General features: G+C 44.4%; 1 protein-coding gene and 1 long non-coding RNA gene across 5 annotated transcripts in view; one reads left to right on the top strand and one right to left on the bottom strand.

Moving 5' to 3' along the window:
• LOC125747452 (uncharacterized) overlaps positions 1–4,175 on the bottom strand; it is a 7,803-nt gene extending 3,628 nt beyond the window's left edge. The window contains exons 1-2 of one of the 3 annotated variants that reach the window (XR_007399309.1): positions 4,064–4,133; positions 916–1,016 (exon numbers count right to left, since the gene is read on the bottom strand). This is a non-coding gene — a long non-coding RNA (uncharacterized LOC125747452). Of the gene's footprint in view, positions 1–915; positions 1,204–4,063 lie in introns of those variants that run through there. The other 2 variants (XR_007399308.1, XR_007399307.1) reach the window with 2 other exon arrangements.
• A 306-nt stretch (positions 4,176–4,481) lies between these two features.
• fam83c (family with sequence similarity 83 member C) lies at positions 4,482–10,301 on the top strand. Of its 2 annotated transcripts, XM_049022666.1 has the most exons (5): positions 4,482–5,228; positions 5,526–5,693; positions 5,985–6,109; positions 8,026–8,534; positions 8,667–10,301. In XM_049022666.1, exons 1-5 carry the CDS (start codon positions 4,725–4,727, stop codon positions 8,930–8,932), a joined length of 1,572 nt encoding a protein of 523 aa, XP_048878623.1. In that variant the 5' UTR covers positions 4,482–4,724; the 3' UTR covers positions 8,933–10,301. The 2 variants fall into 2 exon arrangements, with proteins under 2 accessions (XP_048878623.1, XP_048878622.1); XM_049022665.1 differs by having other exon boundaries at positions 4,484–5,228; positions 8,026–10,301.
• The last annotated feature ends 13,154 nt before the right edge of the window (positions 10,302–23,455 follow it).

Here is a 23,455-nt window from a genome sequence, read left to right on the forward strand (position 1 = left end):
CTGCAGGCTGCCTGCTTACACAGACCTGCTTACCGATGGACTCTGACGCTCACCATAGTTTACACCCTGCTTTTATTCTTAGCTCTTTTTCTCTGTTTCCTATTATGTTTGTATGCCTGACGGGGGTGGGGTTGGGCAGCTAGTCGTCCTAGGGCCTCCAGAGGTTTTTTTTTTTTTTTGTCCCTACTTGGAAGTTCCTGGTTCCTCTCCTCCGTTGTCTTCTGCCATTCTTTCTTTGCTTTTCTTTGTTTTTGTGCACCATTTTGTATAAACGATACAGTGATAGATTGCCACACGCTCTTATCGAGTGCCTTGGGGCAACGCTGTGGTATTAAAATTAATTGCACTGAGACGGTAAAACAGCGACTTAGGACACTGTCAGTGGTGCCCCTGTAGTGCATGGGGAGGATTGTTCTCCTCAGTCGTCACAGCAGATCTTCCACCTGCTATCCTCCCCCAGTCCTACGGGGCACCATTGGGGCACCATTGGAGATGCTGCTGGACCTTCTTGGCTAAGGAGATGGTGTTGAAGGCGCATGTGAGGCTCTCTGGCAGGTGAACACCGAGACAGGTTCTCCTGGCCAGCGTGGGCCTTTCTAAAGCCAACAAGCCATCCCTTTTGATCTACTCAAGTTAAGCGGCAGCGTATTTTCCATGCATTCCTGCTCCGCCCCCTTCCTGTGTGCTGACTCATCGCTGCCGCTGATCAGACCCACCGCTGTCATGACGCAAGGGCACGCGATGATGCTGTTTGGGCTGAATTCTCTGGTACAGTCATGGGTTGGGGGGGGGGGGGTGAGATGGTGACAACACAATCCCATACACTTGCTGACATTCCTTTGGCAAGAGAGACAACCGGATGTTCCAGATCTGTTACGACATCAAAAGAAATTAAAAACAACCAGAAAATGATACCTGAGTAGGGAGGGAAGATAATAAATTCCTGTAAATTCCGGTGTGGCCGGACACTTCCACAGCCGTGGGTTCAGGTATATCTCTCAATTCAGGTCTCTGCTCTGCGTACATGAAATATGTATCACTCCCCCTGCCACCCCCCAACAACTCAGTCTGACACCTGTTCACATTAGATATATAGAGTTCTCTGATTGCAACATGTATCAGAAAATCTCCAAAGATTTTGTGTACGTTATGAATATTATATATATGGTTAGTGCGAATCTTGAGTAATTTCATTCAATCAAACACCTAAATCCAGCAGCTTGTTATATGGACATTCCTAACACAAATTGTCATGTTTAACATATATAATGGCATCATATATAGCAGGAATATTTGAATCACTGTCCTCAAGGTCCGAGCCCTGCTGATTTCCCAGCCTCTGACCAATCAGAATCAGTAATTATTAAACTAACTACCTGGGAAAACTGAAAACAAGGCCTGGATTTGGAATCGAGGGCCAGATTTCAATAAGGGGAACATATGGTAAACTCCAATCCGATAAAGTTCCATCAACCCTAATCATTAAATTTTTCAAAGGGCGAGATGAGCTTTAATGTGTAAAACTCTTAGCCTTTGTTTATATAGTACTGTTTTCCTTTCATGCATGCCGATAGTTGCATCAAAGCTCACCTCCCAAAAATGTTTCTTTTGTTTATTACCGGATAATGACCTGCATATTAAACGGATGTGAGACATCCTGGGAAAAAAAAAAACTTAGTTCATATATATGAAGTGAAATTTCTGAAATATGAGTTAGTTGTTCCACATCAGGCACTTTCATTTGGCTTTTGTCTATCAATGTAATCACTAATCAGCCTCAAAATCACACCGTACTTTGGCATGCACCTGGTAACTGGCATCCCACCTGGGTTGCTCCCCAGCCTCCAGTCCTGTACTGCCTGGGATGGACTTCAGGCTGCCCTATGACCCTAACCAGGGTAAATGTCTACAATATGGAGGGATTTTACTGTAAATGACACATTAGGTGATTTATTCGATAATTAATAATGAGTATTTGAGGGGAAACTGTATCACGTTCCTTCAAAGGACTCTGTAAATCCTTTATTCCTTCACCTCTCTCTCCCCCAACCTATATTTCATCATTTTGGCCCAGGATCACAATCCTCCCAATGCTGTTTGATATTTAATTGAGGGTGCCTTATAGAATCAGTAGGAATGTGTTGAAGCAGCACTTTTGATGTGTATCAACTGCAAGAAAGGACATGTTGGCTGAAACTCTACTTCATTTTCAGAAACTGCAGAGTTAGTCAGGCCTACAGTGAGCCATAGTCTCTCACAGGGAGAGTATTGTAGTACATTTGCATACAAATGTAGACTAATAGTTTCACCTGAAAGGAAAGGGATGGATAAATGAATGAATGAATGGATATCCTTTGTTTGATCTGTATAATTTGGCTTCACTTGAAATTTTCTACTCACCTGTTGTCTGGACAGCTCATCTCCTATTCGCAGCCCGTCAGAGGTCACATACAAACACATAAGAAATAAATTCTCCTACACACTCTTTTTCAGTACTGGTAATTACTTTTCTCTTTTTCTTGATTCTGCTTCTCCGACACTGGTATCTGCACTTGCCTGGGCAAGCTGGAATGACTCTCATTTTCATTATAAACTGCAGCGTGTACCTACCCTTGCTGGAGGGATTGTCTGTCATTTGTCAACAGTACTCAACAGACTATTCAAGCATGTGCGTATTGGCTCAATATTCCCAAACATCACTGCTAAACTGTTCACTGGTTATTTGAACAGCTGGATATCTAATGCAGTGAGATTTTGAACAGCTGGATATCTAATGCAGTGAGATTTTTTTTCTTTCATTTATCTAATTAGTTATTTAAGGCCATGGAAATGAAATGTGGATGCCTTTGTAAAAACATATTTTGCACTGTTTGCCTGTGCTCAGTGTAAATGCAGGCAAATGTCCAACGTTAACACTAAAGTCCATTATTATCCTAAAACCGGCTCGGCCTGTTTAGTGAAAATGTAATTTTACATGTATTTTACTCTTTTTTTCTTTTTTGAGGACAAAACATATGATTCGTGCACAGGAATCTTTTTAAATTAACAGCTATTAAGGATAAATGCCTTTGCCATCCAATAGTTAACTACCCTGTTATCTATACCTGTCAAATGTGTATTGTCGTCAAACATGCATGGGTTGTTGTAGTGTTTACTCTGACCTGAAATGCTGCCGAAATTCCAGTTAAACCTGATTTTCAAGTCTTAACAGAGAATTAACACCCAGAGTGCGTTTCGGAGGCAATAATGTTTACATACACACACACACACACATATATGTCCCTGTATAAATACATGCAGAGGCAAAGAAACAGGCGCGTGTGTACCCCCCAATATTTATTTTATATTCATTCACATAAAAATTTGAATGACTGAGTTGTGTCAAACTCGATATCAAACTCGCTCTATATATAATGCGTGTCGGTATATGTTTGTGTGTGGCATTTTCTACTAAACGTCATACGTATATATTGTTGTTAGTGTTACACATCGCAATTTTAGCCATTTGTCTTTTTAGTTTACCGTAGTTTTACGTGCCTTTCACGCCAGTTGAATTCTGATCCTGACTGGGACATTCTTCCTTTAACCTCCATTTCAGCTTATACAAACCTCCCCTTCGCTGTATTTGCGTGTATTGACATTTTTACATGGAGGTAATTTGTAAATCTATCTCGCGAATCTGCCAGCAATTGCCGCTTTATTTGCTTTTCAAATAGCATGCGTAGATGAACACTATATCCAGTAAAGGATCGGTAAATGTACAAGTCAGCTATTGTTGTCATGTGAAATCTAACTTTACAGTCTTATTACAAGGAAGACTATCATCGACTTAGCAGCTTTAGAACACTTGTAGTCAAGGTCCAAATGTTTCAAGGACAATCCAGTTCCACACTTTTAAAGTCTCGTTTTTACTCGTTTTAATCTAATTACGAGATTAGTGAAATACGTAGGAAAACACGGACCTATTATTGGTCCTTAGTGGAACTTACGTTTTTTTTAATTCGGTTTCTATTGTTTTAATTATTTACAAAAATCACTAGGCGACCTGATGGGAAGTACTCACCAGTAAAGCCTCTGGCGTGTTAGTTTGTTGACTGGAGTCGGCATTTCATAAACGGTTTGTGTCCCCATGCCAAATCATGTACTGATCAAATCTGAAATATAGCATACTATGTAATGCATATAATACAATTATCTGTCCTTAATGTACTGAATGCAGAAATGGGAGACGTTTATACGTGTATAAAAAAAAACATTTCCAATAGTCAAAATGCATTCGGTAAACTTTTATATTGTTGTTGCTAAATTAATTGAATTTCCCTACTAGGGATCTTAGTTTGTATGGGAATGTGTCCATCCGATTTTTATTATTTTATTTTATTTATTTTTTTTGGGGGGGGGGGGGGGGGGTGGACTACATGCACTCCCAGTAAAAACACGGCTATAGAGGAGTATACTTCCGAGGGAGGCGGTCATGCTCTTCACCAATGTAAAGAGAGACCGATCTCATCGGCGGGGGTGGAGTATGGAGTGCAAGAGCGGGGCGCAGGTGAAAGACTAGAGGCACACGAACAATACCGGGAGCCCCAGGGACTGCTGTCATAACAATGACAGGGAACAGTTGTTAACCGGATGATCTGAAACAAACGATTTACGGGTATATTTAATAAGTTATTTCTCATTATTCAGACAAAACGTTCGCATATAGTTACTTTCCAGGTGAAATGATCAACTCGGAGGTGCTAAGGCCGATGAACAGCGGGCGTAAAGCGCTGGGTAAACTCGCCAACCGGCTGGAAGAAGTGAAGAATCCATGGAGGTACAGTTCGACTTTGGAGCTGAGCCACAATGAAGCGGCCAGACTGGCCACGGACGCCTTGCTGGAGTCCGGGGAGAAGGAGTACCGGCGTGTCTTGGCGGAGGAGAGAGAGCTGAACTTTCTTTCATCTTTGGAAATTAAGTTCATTACCGAAAATGTGGCCAAGAATAACTTCTCGAGTGCTGTGTGCGGAAATGGCTCTGAGATCGGGGAGGGGGACGCGGTGTCGGAGCTCACCTCCGGGACGTATTTCCCCATGATGTCGGACGAAGAGCCGCCGATGCTGGAGCTGGGTTGGCCGCAACATCCTGACCGATACGGACCCTCGGAAACGCAGATCTACTTCCAACGGGACAAGTCCCACAACGTCAAAGACCTCATTCGCTCAGTTATAAGTAAAGCCAAGAAGGTATGTAAGATATAAGGAAATAAAGAATTGTAATTGTTATCTTCAGCTATACACCTGTACGTTAATGATGTTTCAAAACACTAGCAACCTAATTATGCGAATCTATTATTGGCGCCCCTTGTTATATGACACCATATACATCTAATATACAAAAATATTAAAATACATTAACACTAAACTTCTACCCATATGTAAAAGAACCTACTCTGGTATGGGCGTATTTGACCTTCTACATTTGGCGTGTAGAGCAGTTGAAAAGTTGTTTATGACTTGGCCTATTAACTTCTCTTTGTGTAGGTAATAGCACTGGTGATGGATGTTTTCACGGATGTTGATTTGTTCTGCGATCTGATGGAGGCTTCCGAGAAACGCAGAGTCCCCGTCTACATTCTCTTGGATGAGAAGAACCTGCACTACTTCATCGAAATGTGTAAAGCTCTGGAAGTCGACAGTTCGCATCTTACCGTACGCCTGCTTTCGTTTCATTATACGGCTAATGGAAAAACATGAATTTAGGCACATTACTGACTGTTGAAGTTAAGTAATAATGATGGATTAACTAAACTCGCAGCTAGGGCGTACAGAGCCATGCAGTCTAAAATCTAATTTAGATTTTTGGGATTCGGAAAGTTATGTTAAGTGGTTGGGTTTGGGTCTTCTAAAAAAGTGAATAGTTCCCAAATTAATTGGATATTAGAGCCAAGGCACGTATAGCAATACTGCTCAGGCAGGCCTAACACTGTAATTCCCTTCCAGAACATGCGAATTCGCAGTGTGTGTGGAGAGACATACTGCACCAAATCCGGGAAGAAGTTTACTGGGCAAGTCCAAGAGAAGTTCCTCATCGTGGACTGTGAAGAAGTCATCGCAGGATCGTATAGGTATAGCGCCGTTTGCTTTGTGTGTTGCGTCATTGGGGAACGACAGTAGGCGCATCTTGTTACAAGCGCCACGCTTTGGTGCAGTTACACAAGGGCCAAATCGGAGGAAAATTAAAAGTTAAAGCCATCTCTGTATCGCCTACTGCCACTCATCTGTCTGTTGTGTTGACATGGAGTGTTGGCAAAAGTCAGACTCGGCCAGCCAATATCAGCCCAGAACAGTGACTCTGCATGACACGTTAACTTTGCTGCTAGCGCTTGGACAGTTCTGTTTTTACATTTTTTTTTTTTACTGGATATTAAATAGGTTAAACTGTGAACTCATATAAAAGAATTATATATGTTAAAGTGTATAAATATTTAAACATGCCTTCCGTTTATGCATTTCTAAGCAGTATGCTTTCGATGTTGTTGGTCGTCTAAAATCGGTGCGTCCTAGACTGCATGGAGTTTTCCCTCCTCGTAGCTAAAATAGTCCGGACTACGTGTAGGAAGCTTCCTTTCATTGACGTCTAATGAACTGTGTTGTCAGCAACTGCGCGTCCCGCTTGTGCCCAAGTTCACGCGGGTCAGCGGAAGCCGCTTGTGTCCGCTGTTTGTTCTGGGAAGGGTGTTTTATTTTAGGGTAGGGAGCCCACTAAGCGCCGGTTTGACTTGTGGGTGAGCGCAAACAGCGATGTCTGTGAAGGCTCTTCAAGGGTCCAACAAAGAGCCGATTCTTTAGCCGTTGCCGTTTCGAAGGAGTGTATTTAACTAATCCAGGGTGAGCGTACTCTATATAAGCCTGAAATGGTAGAAGAAAACACAGAGCTGCGAATTACTGAAAGCGTGACAGTAAATTGTTTCTGAGAGAAGCAGAAAACAATACAACACTTGATTAACTCTTTCAGCTGCAATCAGTTCATTAATAAATAACTACAAATTAAAAAAAAAGTCAACAAAACGATATTTAATACAGTGCCTAGTTATAAATACCTGTGCAATGTGTCTGATTTTTTGCATGTATTGTAAAAAACATGCTCAATATTTAGTATTTAATTTAAGTTGATCAGTATTATGTATTTACTCAAATCAAACAGATATTTGCAAATCAGTAGGTCTATAACTGACAATGAACATGTACTTGTTTCAGTAACTAGAGATTACATTTTTATACTATGAATTCTACAAAAGTACATTTTAATCCTTTCACATCCCGTTCTCTTTCAATATAATTTAATTTTAACCAACTTGATACATAATTCCACACTAACTGTGCCTTTTCACAGGTGTGCTACAGAAATCCCATCTGTGTATTAATCTGAATCACTTTCACTAGACAAACCCATGACAGTAACGTGCAAGGAATTTTTCCTGGCGGTGGTGTTGGACACACTTGGATACATGCAGGTGCACATAAATATTGTGATTTAAGATGGATAGATAGAGAGCCTGAAGGTGAATATAAGAATTACTGCAGGTGCTTGCGGAGAGTTACACAGGGTTATGGAGACAGGGTAGTCAGGAGAAGAGCGTCATAGAGAAGGTAAGTAGTGGGGTCATGTTTGAGTGTCAGGTAAGTATTAGGTGTGGATCAGTAACTGTTCAGGATTGACTCAGGCTGGGAGTTGGCAAAGGTGACATGTTCATGTGAAAGTGCATCTGGTTTCAAAACCAGTAATCTGGTTCTGTATTTAAATGTTATCCAAAGCGGGTCCCATTCGTGTGGACTTGTTTTGGATGTTAAGAAGTTCCCGTTTGAAAGACCTTCTTGTGGTCGGTCAGTTATCCAGACCTTAAGAACCTTACAGACCTTAAGTCAGTTTGCCGAACAAGTGACACCTGGAACCCAGTCACTGACAGCCACTTTTAAAGATGCACATTTTCCAAAAGTATGATGAGCTGATATCGCTGACTGCCTGCCGTCTCTTCTGCAGCTTCACCTGGCTTTCAGCGCTGGTCCACAGCAACATGGTGCTGCACTTTTCTGGGAGGGTCTCTGAGACCTTCGACCGGGAGTTCCGCTGCCTGTACGCTGACTCCCAGATCATCAGTTACTTTGACGACCCGGAGGAGGAGGAGGGACTTCGCTATTACCCACTCTCCAATCTGGCATCCAGCACGGGTCTGGATATGCTGGTGTCCCGGGAGAGGGATTATTCGGAGAACTCCAGTAGTCAGTCTAGTAGCAGTGTGTCCAGCATCAAGAAGGCCCCCGGGATGTCCTCCCACATCAACAAGTTTGAGCAAGAAAAAAAGCAGACAGGTCCGGAATGGAGAGCTGCCCAAAACCAGGGAGCATGGGTCTCAACAAACAGTCCCGGGCAGAACCCGGTAGTGGACCACGGCGTCTCAGGCGTAGGCCAGACTGAGTGGTACAAAGCAGCAGCTCCTGATTCCTTAACAGTTACTGTTGGAGGAACCACGTCAAAGTTGCAGGGTCTAGGTATCTACGATCACAAACCAACCTATCACGGTACCCCTAGGTCCCCACCTAGACTGGACGTTAAAGTCACCAACAGGAACAGCAGAAATCAGGCCCACCCCATCTTAAACAAAATATCTGATTTCTTTTCAGCCTCAGGCAAGGAGAAGTCCCCTCCTCAGAGCATGGCCTTTGGAGGGCCAGATCTTTCCCAGGCAGAGCCAGAGAGCAAGCAAACACTGCCTCCCCCGCCAATACCACCCACAGACGGGCCTTTCATGGGTCATCGGATAACACGAAATGACAATGGGAGGATGACCCTGGGACACAGTAAGCTTGACCTGGTCAACCACTACAACAAAATGAAGACCAAGAACATCTACAGTAGATTTGAGCTCAAGAATAACAACCCCGGGTAGGAGGTCACATTGTGGAGAAACGTCTTTGCTACTTATGAGAGCAGCAATAAAAAGTACTGCAGGATAATTGCCTGGATTAAAACTGAGTATAACAGGCCGTCTCTTCCTTTTCTCATAATGGCCAGCGGACGGACTGCAGAGCTTCCTAAGTCTTGCCCTTTGAGGATGCATATTTGTATATGTTGTGCATATTATATAAGTACGAACATCCATTCGAAAGGACTGTTCATACATATCAGGGCACGTGAATTTTACATGGTAGTGCAGACTGCTTCAGAAACTGTGCAATTAAAGGAAACGCAAACCTGCGTTCTGCACTATATCACACATACCTCTGATTTCCAGATACTCAAAGTTTGTGATTCTAGCAGCAAGATGGGCGATTCCTCCAAGCAGAACTTCGCTGAATAATGCGCACTGATGATTTCACGAGAGACAGCATTCCAAGCGCTTGTTGTCTAGTACTCTTAAAACTACCAAAATACAGAAATTACATGAGTCATCACTGCATCCACCCATACTTGACGTCCTCGTAAACTACATTGTTCTACATGTTTCAGCCTGTTGTGGTTTAAGCATTTACCTTTTTTTGCGTACATAACTCTGCATAGTTAAAAAAAATTAATTGCATATTTTATAATACTGTCTGGAAATAAATGAAAGGAGTATGTAGAAAAGTTTTATATTAGAAAAATCAGCTGTCAGCTGCAGACATTGCAATTTTATAGGAAGGGAAGAAAAGTTTTTGTATGTTTAAGCTGAAATAATTCTTGCAGTGTTGTTTACAGGAAACATGTTGATGCGGGACAAACCAAAAATGTTATTCTGCTCTCCTTAATATACTGGAGTGATACCCAACTGATTCTGTTGCACAAAACAACAGACTTAACTTTTAATCAAATCAAATGGCTCCCAAAGTTTTTTTCCACTGTGCATACCAACATGGCTGTGAATATCACGAGACTCAATGATTCTTTTTAAATTAGGTTAGTTTTTTCTGTCTTGTTTTTTACTAAATTATTTTTCAATAATTGTTATTGTGAATATTTAGCGTAAATCACTTGGTGGAATAGTTTGTTACCTACATTTTGCGGTATAATGTGAATGTTTGATAAAAACTATGATACACAATATATAATTCACTATTTTTATGATTGTATATAGCAATCTTTTTAAACAACTTTTTATTTTTGGGTACAAAACTAAAGTAGCAATTGTGGATTTAGAGGAAAGTGTTTCAAAGCAGTGTTACATAAATTGCAAAGTGTAAAATTGTATTTTGGGGGGGGGGGGGTGATGACTCTTGTCATTTTCAGTATCTGACATTGAAACCTGCTAAACATAAATTAAAAGTCAACTGGTGGTTAAATCTTCTGTTGAACATACTTTTTTTCAGGGTGTGTTCTGTGTTTGTCAAATGAAGCCTGCTGATTTGTTGAACATCCTCATGTCAGGGGAAAAAAATCAAACATGGTGACAAAAGCCTGAAATATTTTTAATGGCTGTTGAGCAAGATGAGCAGAAACGCTTGAATGGATTTGTTTTTTTAAAAAAAGAAAGCATTTTTGGTATGAAAACTCTCCAAATTCCTCAGAAGAGGCAGACTTCTCTGCAATGTCAGGAAAGCTGAGCTTCATAACCTCTCAGCTTACTTTGTATTTGTACAACAGGCACATATCTTGGGCAGCTGAACGACATATGTTAGTCACGTCTGTTGTCTTTACTGAAACGCGGAAGAATAACACACCTTGTTCAATGGAATCGTATCGCTGTCCCTGCCTAGCTGTAAATATTATCCCCTCTTGAAAAAGCTACTAAACATTTTTCAGTCTCTATTAGATCTAGTATAAAACTAAGCTACTTGAAATTGATATTGTAGAAAAGCAGTATAATGTAGTAACGGATACTATAATAAAGTAACATGATGGTTTTATAGGAAGTTTTCTCACAAAGCATGACATGGTATCACAAGGCAGACAGGCAAGACGCTATTCCAAATGGAAATTCTTTGGTACTATTTGAGTCAGGTGTCTGGAAATAGACCCAGTTTCTGGCATCTGTGACTGAACTGAAGATTCAGCCAATGCTGAGGATTAATGTTTGTTGCATATGCATATGGTGCCTCCTGTACCTCAGCTTTCTGCTCTGTGGTCCAGTCGCCCCCATATATATATATATATATATATATATATATATATATATATATGCAGCCTGGTTCTCTGTTCCTTGCTTTATGGGGCTTCAGGAGTCAGATCTGCTTTTAGGAGCCTGACACACACTGTCCTAGCAGTGCACTTCACACTTGCACTTAATGTTTCCCATTTTTTGAAAGCCAAGTTAAGGGTCATCCCTGGCTTTAGAAAGTTGCTTCTGCCCTTTACATGGCTGGTTTCCCTTTGCTTCACATTGTTCTTCTGTACTTATGTCTTAGAGACTTTGAGCCTGGAAGCAGCCTGCCTCACAGTGTAGTCTTCTGCCAGCAGAACCAGGAATAAACCAGGACTTAACAAAAAAAAATACCATGGTCTCTTTATTTTTCCCAATGTGTGTGTGTGTGTGGGGGGGGTTGCATGGTGGTGCAGTGGATTGCACTGTTGCCTCACACCTCAGGGACCAGGACTCCATGTGTGAAATTTGCATGTTCTTCCCATGTCATTGTCTGGTTCCCACTGGGTACTCCGGTGTCCCCACCACAGTCTAAAAACATGCTGAGGTTGATAGGAGTTACCAAATTGCTCATAAGTGTGAATGGTGTGTGAGTGTGCCCTGTGTTGGGTTGTTCTCTGTGTTGGGTTGGTGCCCAGTGTTGGGTTGTTCCCTCTGTTGGGTTGATGCCCTCTGTTGGGTTGTTCCCTGTGTTGGTGCTCTGCGTTGGGTTGGTGCCCTGTATTGGTTTGGTGCCCTGTGTTGGTTTGGTGCCCTGTGTTGGGTTGTTCCCTCTGTTGGATTGGTGCCCTGTGTTGGGTTGGTGCACTGTGTTGGGTTGTTCCCTGTGTTGGGTTGTTGCCCTGTGTTGGGTTGGTACACTGTGTTGGGTTGTTCCCTGCCTTGCGCCCGTAGCCTCCAGACCCTGGATCCTGGTGTGTGTGTATATATATATATATATATATATATATATATATATATATATATATATATACATGAAATTTCTTGTGTGCATGAACACTAGGCTACATTGTAAGGAAAAGTACACGCAAAGCACACGTTTTTGCTTTCAATTTGAGAGTTGAACTCTGTAAGGTGAAAGACACAATGCCAAGTTTTGTGATTATATGCATTTCACATCGATTTTAGCTGGCTGGCGTGACAAGTCTGCACATACATTTACATATCCATCCATCCATCCATCCATCCATCCATTATCTTACGCTGAATCCGAGGTCGGGTCGCGGGGGCAGCAGTCTCAGCAGGGAAACCCAGACTTCCCTCTCCCCAGCCACTTCATCTAGCACCTCTGGGGGAATCCCGAGGCGTTCCCAGGCCAGCCGAGAGACATAGTCCCTCCAGAGTGTCCTGGGTCTTCCACGGTGTCTTCTCTCAGTGGGACATGCCCGGAACACCTCACCAGGGAGGCGTCCAGGAGGCATCCTAATCAGATGCCCAAGCCTCCTCATCTGGCTCCTCTCAATGCGAAGAAGCAGCGGCTCTACTCTGAGTCCCTCCTGAATGACTGAGCTCCTCATCCTATCTCTAAGGGAGAGCCCAGCCACCCTGCGGAGAAAATTCACTTCGGTCGCTTGCACTCGCGATCTCGTTCTTTCGGTCACTACCCATAGCTCATGACCATAGGTGAGGGTAGGAACGTAGATCGACTGGTAAATCTAGAGCTTTGCCTTTTGGCTCAGCTCTTTCTTCACTATGACAGACCGATGCAGCGCCCGCATGACTGCTGACGCCGCACCGATCCGCCTGTCGATCTCCCGCTCCATCCTTCCCTCACTCGTGAACAAGACCCCGAGATACTTAAACTACTCCACTTGGGGAAGGACCCCCTCCCCGACCCGAAGAGAGCACTCCACCTTTTTCCGGCTGAGGACCATGGTCTCGGATTTGGAGGTGCTGATTTTCATCCCAGCCGCTTCACACTCGGCTGCGAACTGCTCCAGTGAGAGCTGAAGGTCACGGTCCAATGAGGCCAACAGAACCACATCGTCTGCTAAAAGCAGAGACCTAATCCTGAGGTCACCAAACCGGACAGCCTCAACGCCCTGTCTGCGCCTAGAAATTCTGTCCATAAAAGTTATGAACAGAATTGGTGACAAAGGGCAACCCTGGCGGAGTCCAACCCACACTGGGAATGAGTCCGACTTACTGTTGATAATGCGGACCAAGCTCTGGCACCGGTTGTACAGGGACCGAACAGTCCTTATAAGGCAGCCCGGCACCCCATACTCCCGGAGCACTCCCGACAGGACTCCCCGAGGGACGCGGTCGTATGCCTTCTCCAAGTCCACAAAACTCATGTAGACTGGTTAGGCGAACTCCCAAACACCCTCCAGGACCCTGCCGAGAGTATAGAGCTGGTCCACTGTTCCACGGGCAGGGCGAAAACCACACTGCTCCTCCTGAATCTGAGGTTTGACTATCCGAAGGACCTCCTCTCCAGCACCCCCGAATAGACTTTACCAGGGAGGCTGAGTAGTGTGATCCCCCTATAGTTGGAACACACCCTCCGTTCTCCCTTCTTGAAGAGGGGGACCACCACCCCAGTCTGCCAATCCAGAGGCACCGCCCCCGATGTCCACGCAATGTCAACCAAGACAGCCCCGCAACATCCAGAGCCTTGAGGAACGGGTGGATTTCATCCACGCCCGGGGCCCAGCCACCGAGGAGCTTTTTAACCACCTCAGCGACCTCTGCCCCAGAGATAGGTGAGTCCGCCCCCAAGTCCCCAGACTCTTCTTCCTCATTGGAAGGCGTGTCGGTGGGATTGAGGAGGTCTTCGAAGTATTCCTTCCACCGACCCATAATGTCCCGAGCTGAGGTGAGCAGCGCACCATCCCCACTATAAACAATGTTGATGCTGCACCGCTTTCCCACCCTGAGACACCGGATGGTGGACCAGAATCTCCTCGAAGCTGTCCGTAAGTTGTTTTCCATGGCCTCACCAAACTCCTCCCATACCCGAGTTTTTGCCTCAGCAACTGCCGAAGCCACGTTCCGGTTAGCCTGCCAGTACCTATCAGCTGCCTCCGGGGTCCCACAGGCCAAAAAGGCCTGATAGGACTCCTTCTTCAGCTTGACAGCATCCCTCACCGCCGGTGTCCACCAGCGGGTTCGAAGATTGCCACCACGACACGCACCCGCCACCTTATGGCCACAGCTCTGGTCAGCCGCCTCAACAATGGAGGCACGGAACATGGCCCATTCGGACTCAATGTCCCACGCCTCCCCTGGGACATGGGCAAAGTTCTGCCGGAGGTTGGAGTTGAAGCTCCTCCTGACAGGGGATTCCGCCAGGCGTTCCCAACAGACCCGCACTATACGCTTGCGTCTGCCAGGTCTGACCGGCTTCCTCCCCCACCAGCGGAGCCAACCCACCACCAGGTGGTGATCAGTTGACAGCTCCGCCCCTCTCTTCACCCGAGTGTCCAATACATGCGGCCGCAAGTCCGATGACACGACCACAAAGTCGATCATTGAACTGCGGCCTAGGGTGTCCTGGTGCCAAGTGTACATATGGACACCCTTATGCTTGAACATGGTGTTCATTATGGATAATCCGAGACGAGCACAGAAGTCCAATAACAAAACACCACTCGGGTTCAGATCGGGGGGGCCGTTCCTCCCAATCACGCCCCTCCAGTTCTCATTGTCATTGCCCACATGAACACTGAAGTCCCCCAGTAGAACAAGAGAGTCCCCGGGAGGAGCGCTCTCCAACACCCCTTCCAAGGACTCCAAAAAGGGTGGGTATTCTGAACTGCTGTTTGGTGCATAAGCGCAAACAACAGTCAGGACCCGTCCCCCCACCCGAAGGCGAAGGGAGGCTACCCTTTCGTCTACCGCGGTAAACCCCAATGTACAGGTGCCCAGCCAGGGGGCAATAAGTATGCCCACGCCCGCTCGGCGCCTCTCCCCATGAGCAACTTCAGAGTGGAAGAGGGTCCAACCCCCTTCGAGGATACTGGTTCCAGAGCCCAATACATGCGTTGAGGTGAGCCCGACTACATCTAGTTGGAACCTCGCAGCCTCACGCACCAGCTCAGGCTCCTTCCCCACCAGAGAGGTGACATTCCATGTCCCTAGAGCCAGCTTCTGCAGCCGAGGATCAGACTGCCAAGGTCCCCTCCTTCGGCCACTGCCCAACTCGCACTGCACCATATATGTAACAATTTTATTACCAATAGTCTGCAGGGTTTGTGAACTACTCCAACGCTTTTGATGTAGCTAATTTTAGCTTTATAATGGAATAATACAGATTTGCCGTAAGATCTGTTGCATGAGTCAGAAAGCCTGAGAGTCATGCCAGATGCTTGAAAGTTGGAAACCCTGTTGTGTTGCGCGTTTCTTTTATCTTCAGTTCGCTGACACTTGTCCCTAGTCCAAATGCATGATTCATATTTCAGGGAGAAAATAATTTCATTTTCGCAGAGTAGCATGGAAGCCGAGGAATGTGGCTGAAATTTTAAGTATGCGTGAGTCATTATGCGTTTCGCATACATTTTAATTGAAAAACGTTATCTTACTACAGCGACGAGTTTGTATCCATGGGTCCAATATAATAGCTGCAAGTATTTTGTGGTTTCTGTAGTGGAAGCTCAGTATCTTAAATATTAATCACTCTAGAGCTTTTCGAAACAATATGCGTTTACCGTGGATACTGACTAAATGACCAAATGTTTTCTTTCTGGTGGCTTTATGTCTGTAGGTTTCCCGGTTGCGCCACGGGATATGGTTAGTTTCGGCCCGGTTTCCATGTGCCACCTTCCTCGGTACCACGCAGTGCACGTGAACATGAGTCACAGTGAGTAAGATATTAGTGACATTATTACTTAATTTGCTTAGTACTGCAAATTAAGACATGTTGGAAAACCAGTTCATTCTGATGTTTCCCACTGCTCTCAGCTTTTTATTCTGATCTTCAGAATTTTAACCATTAACGGAATCGGGGAAGAGCACTCGTAAAAAAAAAATTACATTTAAGTGGCCAAATTAAATATCTTGATAATTTGTACGCCGATCGCTGCTCTGCGCAAATACAATAAGTGGAACCTAAACGATTCTTTATTTTTGTAACTACAGTGGTTTCGTAAAACGCTAGAAAATTTTTCGTGTTTATAAATGTAAAAACATACGGGAAAACTAAACATTAAGCAGCCTACTACACGAGCTTCCTTGTGCGGTCACGTGGCATCGCTGATCCAACTAGGTAGTTTCAAGTCATGAGTCGACGCTTAGTCACGCAGACTGCCACTGGAAATCTACCGCAAATAACATTTCTCGGAGTTTTGTGGGGTTATTCTAGTATTCTTCCGATTAGGTAGCTTGAAATCTTTTGTAAACTACAGATTAAAACATGTCAGTGGGATTTATTAATCTTTACAAATTCTTAAACAAACCAACACGCCCCGAATACCCGTTTGTCTGTAACATATGGCTTCTCCTGTGTAGAACAATGTGTTTGTTTGATATGGGGGCATATTGTAGATGCTGTCTTTCTTTGCTGTTTGCATACAGGTATAACACAGGGATGAGACCTTAAATAGCAGTACCACGTTAGACCAAACCAGGGAGTCCACAACAGCCCAAAATACTACTCTTCGAATTAGAAAAATGACAGTAAAAAGAAAGAAAGAAAGAAATGCTCACATTCAGGTTTAAATGGTTATGTAGTGGCTTACTGGTGTTACGTTGTGTTGTTATAAGGTTGATTTGACCACTACAGATACACTTATAAAGTGTTACAAATTCATAGTGTTACAAATAGCGTGCGCCCAGCTACCTAAAGCATCTCACGTTTCCTGTTTGACCTATGACGTCTGATTCAGTGATCAGAAGAATTAAAGAAGAGAAATTGAGGTGTGACCAGATTTTTGGCTATCTCATTAAACTGTAACACATCTTGCTGTGGAATGTAGAAGAATCCTGGTAAGAATATTTCAGGATATTTAAAAGGTACAATTTAGTACTTCATAAGCGCAAAGAAGCTAGCTATTAGATAGATATTGTAGATAGATAGATAGATAGATAGATAGATAGATAGATAGATAGATAGATAGGGAGTACTTTTACATATGTTGCTATAAGTTCATTTGCTATTGCTTTTTTGGGCACAAATATGCAGTATTTTCACTAAAACTGTGGTGAGTCATTACTGTCCATCGTTTTGCTTGGTTTGTGATATCTTGGTATCGATTACTGAATCTCACCTCAAACAGGATCCATTTCTTATCCGAAAAAGGTTATTTTTGTTGCAACTGTAGGATAGTATCAAGCGATTTGGAAAGCAGGGTAATTTAAACAAATAGGAGTTTATTAATGGTAAAGCTCAACTGCTATATATAGTGGTGAAAATAGGAGGCCCTTGGGCGTAGCTGGACAGTGGGTTTTCATCACTGGGTGTGTTTGATGTGAACAGAATGTGTTCAGTTTGTCTTCTGCTTCACTGACGTTCAGAAACAGCCCATTTTGTCAGTGTATCTAGTGTAATACTTGGAGGACATTAAGGTCAAATGCATTTGCCCACCCCCCCCCCCCCCCAACAGAACAACTGGCCTTAGTCCCCCCCCAGAACCCTCTAGAACCGCACTGCAGCTCGTCAAATTTTCTGACCTGGGGTGAGGGGTCCCCTTGGTAAATTTTGTCAATCCCCCCCCCTGTGATGGGTGGATTCCCCTTTGGCTCCTTGCCTCCTCCACTACCGCTGGGCTAACATCAGCTGGGACACTCAGGTTCTCCATGTTTCTCCATGGAGCCCTGATGTTTTCCAGGTCTATAGCGCAGGACAGCCTGTGCATTAATCCGTCTTTGCCACCAACTAGCCTCACATTATCTGACGCCGCAGAGAGTGTCCTTGGAAACAGTGACACCTTGTGGCACTGCTTGTCAAAACAATTTGCCTGTCAGGTTTTTTTTTTTTTTTTCCCTGTGATTGAGTAGCCATCCCTGTAAGGTCATATCATTGTTTATTCAAGCATTGCTTAACTTTGAAATGAAAAATGCAGTAAATTATTGATCATTAAGTTCCTTTCAATACAATGATATCAGTCTATTTTGTGGTTTATTTTCATGCCTTTCTAGTCACTGCATCAGTATGTACAGAACGGCATGTACGTCTGCTAAACACAGAAGGAACTTAGTTTTGTTTTCTGATGGCTTCTCTCTGGTTGCGCAGAGAATTGTGCTGAGCACCTGCTCTGCGTAACCAAACAATGACAAAGAGGCTGTCATGCAAGGAATCGGGCTGCCCCTGAGCAGTCCTCTGATGTCACCGTCACGAGCGATAGATGGCATCCGGCCGTTGGCAGTAGCCTTCAGAAAGCTTCAGAGTGCAGCTTAGTCATCGTCAGGCTTCCCGAGTCGCTGAACCAAAGCCCAACCGCTGCCGATGTCCTCCCCAAGTGTGTTCCGTCCTTTTAAATCTGTTCTCACCAGCCGACGTCGTGTCATTCCACGCAGACGCGTGCCCCTCGCACGCAAACCTGCGGCTGCTTATCCCAGCGGTGTCCCTGGAAATTTTGGGCCCCCTGACGGAATGTCACCTTGGGCCCCTTTGGCACTATCTGTCTGAAGAAGTACTGGTAGATTTTTCCTAGCGGGGGCACCCCAATGGTAGATATCAGGACCCCTATATCTGCCGGGGTATCTTTGCTGTATTTACCCTTGCAGCATCCCATGCAGGGGAAAGATCATCACCCGAAACAAAGTAGAAAGGAAGGAATGGATCAGAATCTGCTGGTGCTGGGTGGGGGCTGGGGTGCGTATTCTCTGCCTGCCCCTTGCTCATGTCAGAAAGGTCCATTTGGAGTGGGCCTCCAAGGATCCTTTAAGCGGCGTGACATTTCTCTCTGACCTCCTCTAGGCTGGTTGCTTTTTCCCTCTGAAAGACACCCGCCGCAGAGATGTTAGCCTCTCCGCTTTGATTACATTACTGCCATCCACCCCATTGCCTTATTCAAGTGGGCTGACTCACAGGCCGCCTCGATGGGGCGGATGTTTAATGGCGGATGGCAAAAAAAAAAACAGGCACCGCTTCTCGTCTCCCACACGCGCGCACATCCATCAAAGCTGGAATCTGCCAGACGCGCCCTGGACGAGGACCCCGACGGGCCTGGAAGGCTCTGCGTTTCTCCATTCCCCACCCTGCTGGTTAAATGTGGCGCCTCCACCCTCATGATTACATCAGTCCCTTCTTTTGGTTCCCCTTCCATCTCTCCAGGTGATGCGTCCCCCGGGGACTCCAGCGCTACCTGGAAAGCGGCTCCTCCGGGCCGCACTTCGGCTGCTCGCTTACGTGGCTTTTCCGGCTCTCTTTAAAATGCAAACACTAGAGGCCTAAATTATTTTAATTAGCCTAATAATTGGCTCAGTCAAGTGCCTCCACCCACACAGACTGAGGTTTGGGGGGGGGGGGGAGGGTCGGGATCTGACAAGTCCTTGAAGCTGTTTTTGTGTGGCCAGTCAGTCAAGATTTCAGGTGATTATGAAACTCCTGCCTGAATTAATGGAATAAAATATGAGCTTCCTGATAGCCTGCGGTGAAAGTTACGCCTTCATATCTGCCGTGTGCCTTCCGGACACTCGCGGGGATTGTTTAATTGTGCCCGGGTTGATTTGGGAGATGAAACATTTACCGCACTCCCTCCAAGTCAGTCATTCACCTACCGACCCCGTGCATGGATTCCTTAATTGAGGGAGCATTTGAAATTTCACGGTCTCTCCTGCTTTGTTTTGTCATTTTTAGGAAAAGCACCATATACCACAAAATACCTTGAGGAAAAAAAATTGAGCTGTAGGGAGTTAAGCAAATTCAGCACGCAGAGATTAGCAGCCCGGAAAATTCACTGTCAGACATCGATTACCCTGCAAATATATGAGATGAACAAATTGTTATTGTTTTCCCCGGTGGTGCGTGGAGCAGTATTCACTGTCTTCCCTGCTCACCTTTAAATGCCACCGGTGACGTCAGTGCGCCTCATGCATGATGGTGGCCCTGAAGATATAACAACATGCAGCTGGCTAATCAGCACTAATGTGAGATTCTGGATTCATTAAAAAGAGAGAAAAGAACCCGCAGCGGTCTGCTTGCGTTCCCGGCACTCACGGATTCCCACGAATCTGCAAAAAGATGATGCAGTGACCCCGATTTCGGTGGAAATGGATGGATAAATGCATTGGGAGAGGGATAACAGTGAAAGATAAAAAGCTATTGTACTAATCAAAGAGGGCCTCTAAGGGTGTCATTTCCTGTTTGATTTGCGCCATGCTCTTCTCCGCTACCTCCCGCTTGCCATCCTCGTATCAGCCATCATAGGTGCGGGCAGCGTGTGGCTCAGTGGGTTCGGGCTCTCTGCCTGTGATCAGTGGGTTGCTGGTTTGAATCCCGTCCTCGCCAGGATAGTCGTATGTCTCTTGAGCCATTGAGCCAGGCCCTTAGCCCTCAGGTGAAATGGCCCGATCCCAAACCTATTCATTCTTAACTATGTGTGCATGTAAGCTACAAAGGAGAATGAGATGGGATATGCAAAAAGAAGAATTATAATGTACTTGTGCAAATGACAAAGCTTCTTTTAATTTTTTGTCATTTCATTTCACAGCTGAGTGAGCAGTCAGCCCATCAGGCCCGTTAAAAGTTAGTTTTGGGTCAATCGAATGAGAAGTAAGCGTTTTAAGCTCCCGTTCGTGGTTGGTTTCTGGCCATCTGTGGTAATGCATTGCGTAAGGAAATTAGGAAGGAAAAAAAAAAAAGAGAGAGAAAACAGCATGCGTGGTAAAATGAAGACCGGAAAAATGGGACATGACCTAGAAATGAATAGATAGATTTGGATGGAAAACCAGGTTGGGAGGAGATGAGTATGGAGGCGAGGGAGACAGAAGGGGAGAGAACGAGATCCAACGCTCCTCAAAGGCTGTTTACTAACACAGATTGGGTGTCTGCTGTGTGGGCTCGCCGTGTGATGGTACATCTGAGTCGGGCCAAGCAATATGTGAGAACACCGCGTATCCAACGAGGACAGAGAGAAAATGGCCATTTCATAACGGGCCGGCGTGGAGCAAGGACAGCGGGTGTCGCGTCACTGTCTGGATGGAGACGTCCTGTGGTGGCTGGAGACCTGCAGTACAGACCTCCAGCCCTAGAACACACACACACACACACACAGGTTTGTAATTATATCTTTGTGGGGACTCTCCATTAATTTTTATGGGGAAAACTCTAATCACAGCATGACTACCTTAACCCCTACCCAGCCCTAACCTTAATCATATGTAACCAACAAAATACAAGGCTTTTGGCATTTTTACTTTTTGATTGCATTCACAGATCTTTGTGGGGACCTGAAAAATGGTCCCCACAACATCAAAATAACAGGTTTTTATTACATTGTGGGGAACATTTAGTCCCCGCAATATAATATAAATCTAATACACACTCACACAAAAAAAAAAAACAAGCTAATGATGTGATATGAATTTTCAGCCAATCATGTTAAAGCTATTACACAAAATTAATCATCTGAGACAGTGGGTCGTTGCACTCTTGAGAGACCCGTTACTATAAGCTGATTTATCCATAATTGTTTTTTATTTTTGTAATGTAACGTAAAATTAAGCAGCTAGCAGCATAACCTTGAGCTTCAGTAGGGAACTGCCATTGATTTTTTTTGCCTCCTGAGTTGCAAAAATATATATATTTTAATCAGGCATCGTCTTAGAAGGCAAAAAATTATGTGCCTAAGCAAAAGAAAGATGTCCAGAGGCATCGAAAGCCTTGCGGAGTCGGCTGGATCAGAGAATTTGTTATCGATCTCGTCTCATTGCATATATTATTACATATCGGGATTTTTGTTTGGAGATTTTATTCAATAAACTGCAAGTGTATGCGCCCAGATAAAGTTAGCAGAGGCCCTGAGCATCTTGCAAGAATTTCCCGGCCTCGCCTGTCCAGTGCCATGTATAAAACTTTATAAAATGGTAAAAGAGCTGTTTCTAGCACCATGTTCGGGGTGTGCCTACAATATTATTAGAGATTCAAGATTCATTAAGGTATCTGACTTAAGGCCCATGATCTTCAGCGTGACATAGGCTTAATTTAGACTTCTCAAGCAAAGCATAAGGACAGGTGTAACACCTAAAAATAAAGATTATTTATATAATTCAGAACAGTTATCATTCTTGTCAGTAGGCTTCAAGAAACAAACCCTAAACTGTAGTTCTTTTTGGAATTCATTACCTTTTCAAAATAGAAATATTGTATTCTACATAGAAATATTATTATAAGGTGTAGGAAGAACAAACCCAGCTGATTCTCCTGCTCTGCTCCCCAGGCCCATAAGACCAGCTGATTCTCCTGCTCTGCTCCGCAGGTCCATAAGACCAGCTGATTCTCCCGATCTGCTCCCCAGGTCCATAAGACCAGCTGATTCTCCCGCTCTGCTCCCCAGGTCCATAAGACCAGCTGATTCTCCTGATCTGCTCTCCAGGTCCATAAGACCAGCTGATTCTCCTGCTGTGCTCCCCAGGTCCATAAGACCAGCTGATTCTCCTGCTCTGCTCTCCAGGTCCCTAAAACCAGCTTTGTCTCGAAGAGCCATGTTTGTTTGTTTGCATGATACCATCGAAAACAAGAACCCTCCGTAAGGTAATTTGATTGCTTTCAAGCACCTTGTAAAGTGTGCTGCTTGCTTGATGCAGTTTTCCCTTGCAATGGTTGGTTAGTCCTTCTCAGTTTATAAAAATTGGATGCAATGATGCACTAAGGTTTGCATTTCATTATAACTTGAAAATGATAAAAATAGGTATTTGAGTTGAAGACTATTTCAATAAAGCTTGGTTGTTCGATGATCAAGAGACGATCGAGTACTGATAAGGCGAATCAATCTGTCACAGATTATTTCCAGTAACATTGTCAAAGTCCCAGTCAAATAGCTTTGAGTGACTTCACATTGAGATTCAAGGAGAATCACTGTGAGATGCCCAGCCTCATATAATTCTATCAAGACTGAAATCTTAGACCTGCAGTAGATCTATCAGTGTGGTGAGTTGAAGGAGGAGTGTAGATGTTATACCTGAGAGACGAGTCTAGATGTTACTCCTGCAATAGATATGGGTGTGATCCGCTATGGAGAGTATAGATGTTATGCCTACAATTGATACGGATGTGGTGAGCTGAGGGAGGAGCGTAGAAGTTATACTTATAATAGATGTGGAGGGGAGACAGTAGATATTATTCCTAGAATAGATACGGGTGCGATGAGTTGAGGGGATAAGTGCAGATGTTATTCCTACAATAGATACAGAAACATCTGAATCCAGAAAAGGGTTAACAGCACATTCTCATGCCTCACTGCGCGTAGATTACAA

This window comes from Brienomyrus brachyistius, chromosome 8, assembly GCF_023856365.1.
Source record: "Brienomyrus brachyistius isolate T26 chromosome 8, BBRACH_0.4, whole genome shotgun sequence".
Classification (NCBI taxonomy): Eukaryota; Metazoa; Chordata; class Actinopteri; order Osteoglossiformes; family Mormyridae; genus Brienomyrus; species Brienomyrus brachyistius.

What these genes read in the sequence shown, in the direction of transcription:
- fam83c (XM_049022665.1), top strand. Translation starts at nt 4,725, where the DNA reads ATGATCAACTCGGAGGTGCTAAGGCCGATGAACAGCGGGCGTAAAGCG. An exon ending in TCGACAGTTCGCATCTTACC is followed by an intron (nt 5,694 to 5,984) that starts GTACGCCTGCTT and finishes ATTCCCTTCCAG; the next exon opens with AACATGCGAATTCGCAGTGT. An exon ending in GTCATCGCAGGATCGTATAG is followed by an intron (nt 6,110 to 8,025) that starts GTATAGCGCCGT and finishes TCTCTTCTGCAG; the next exon opens with CTTCACCTGGCTTTCAGCGC.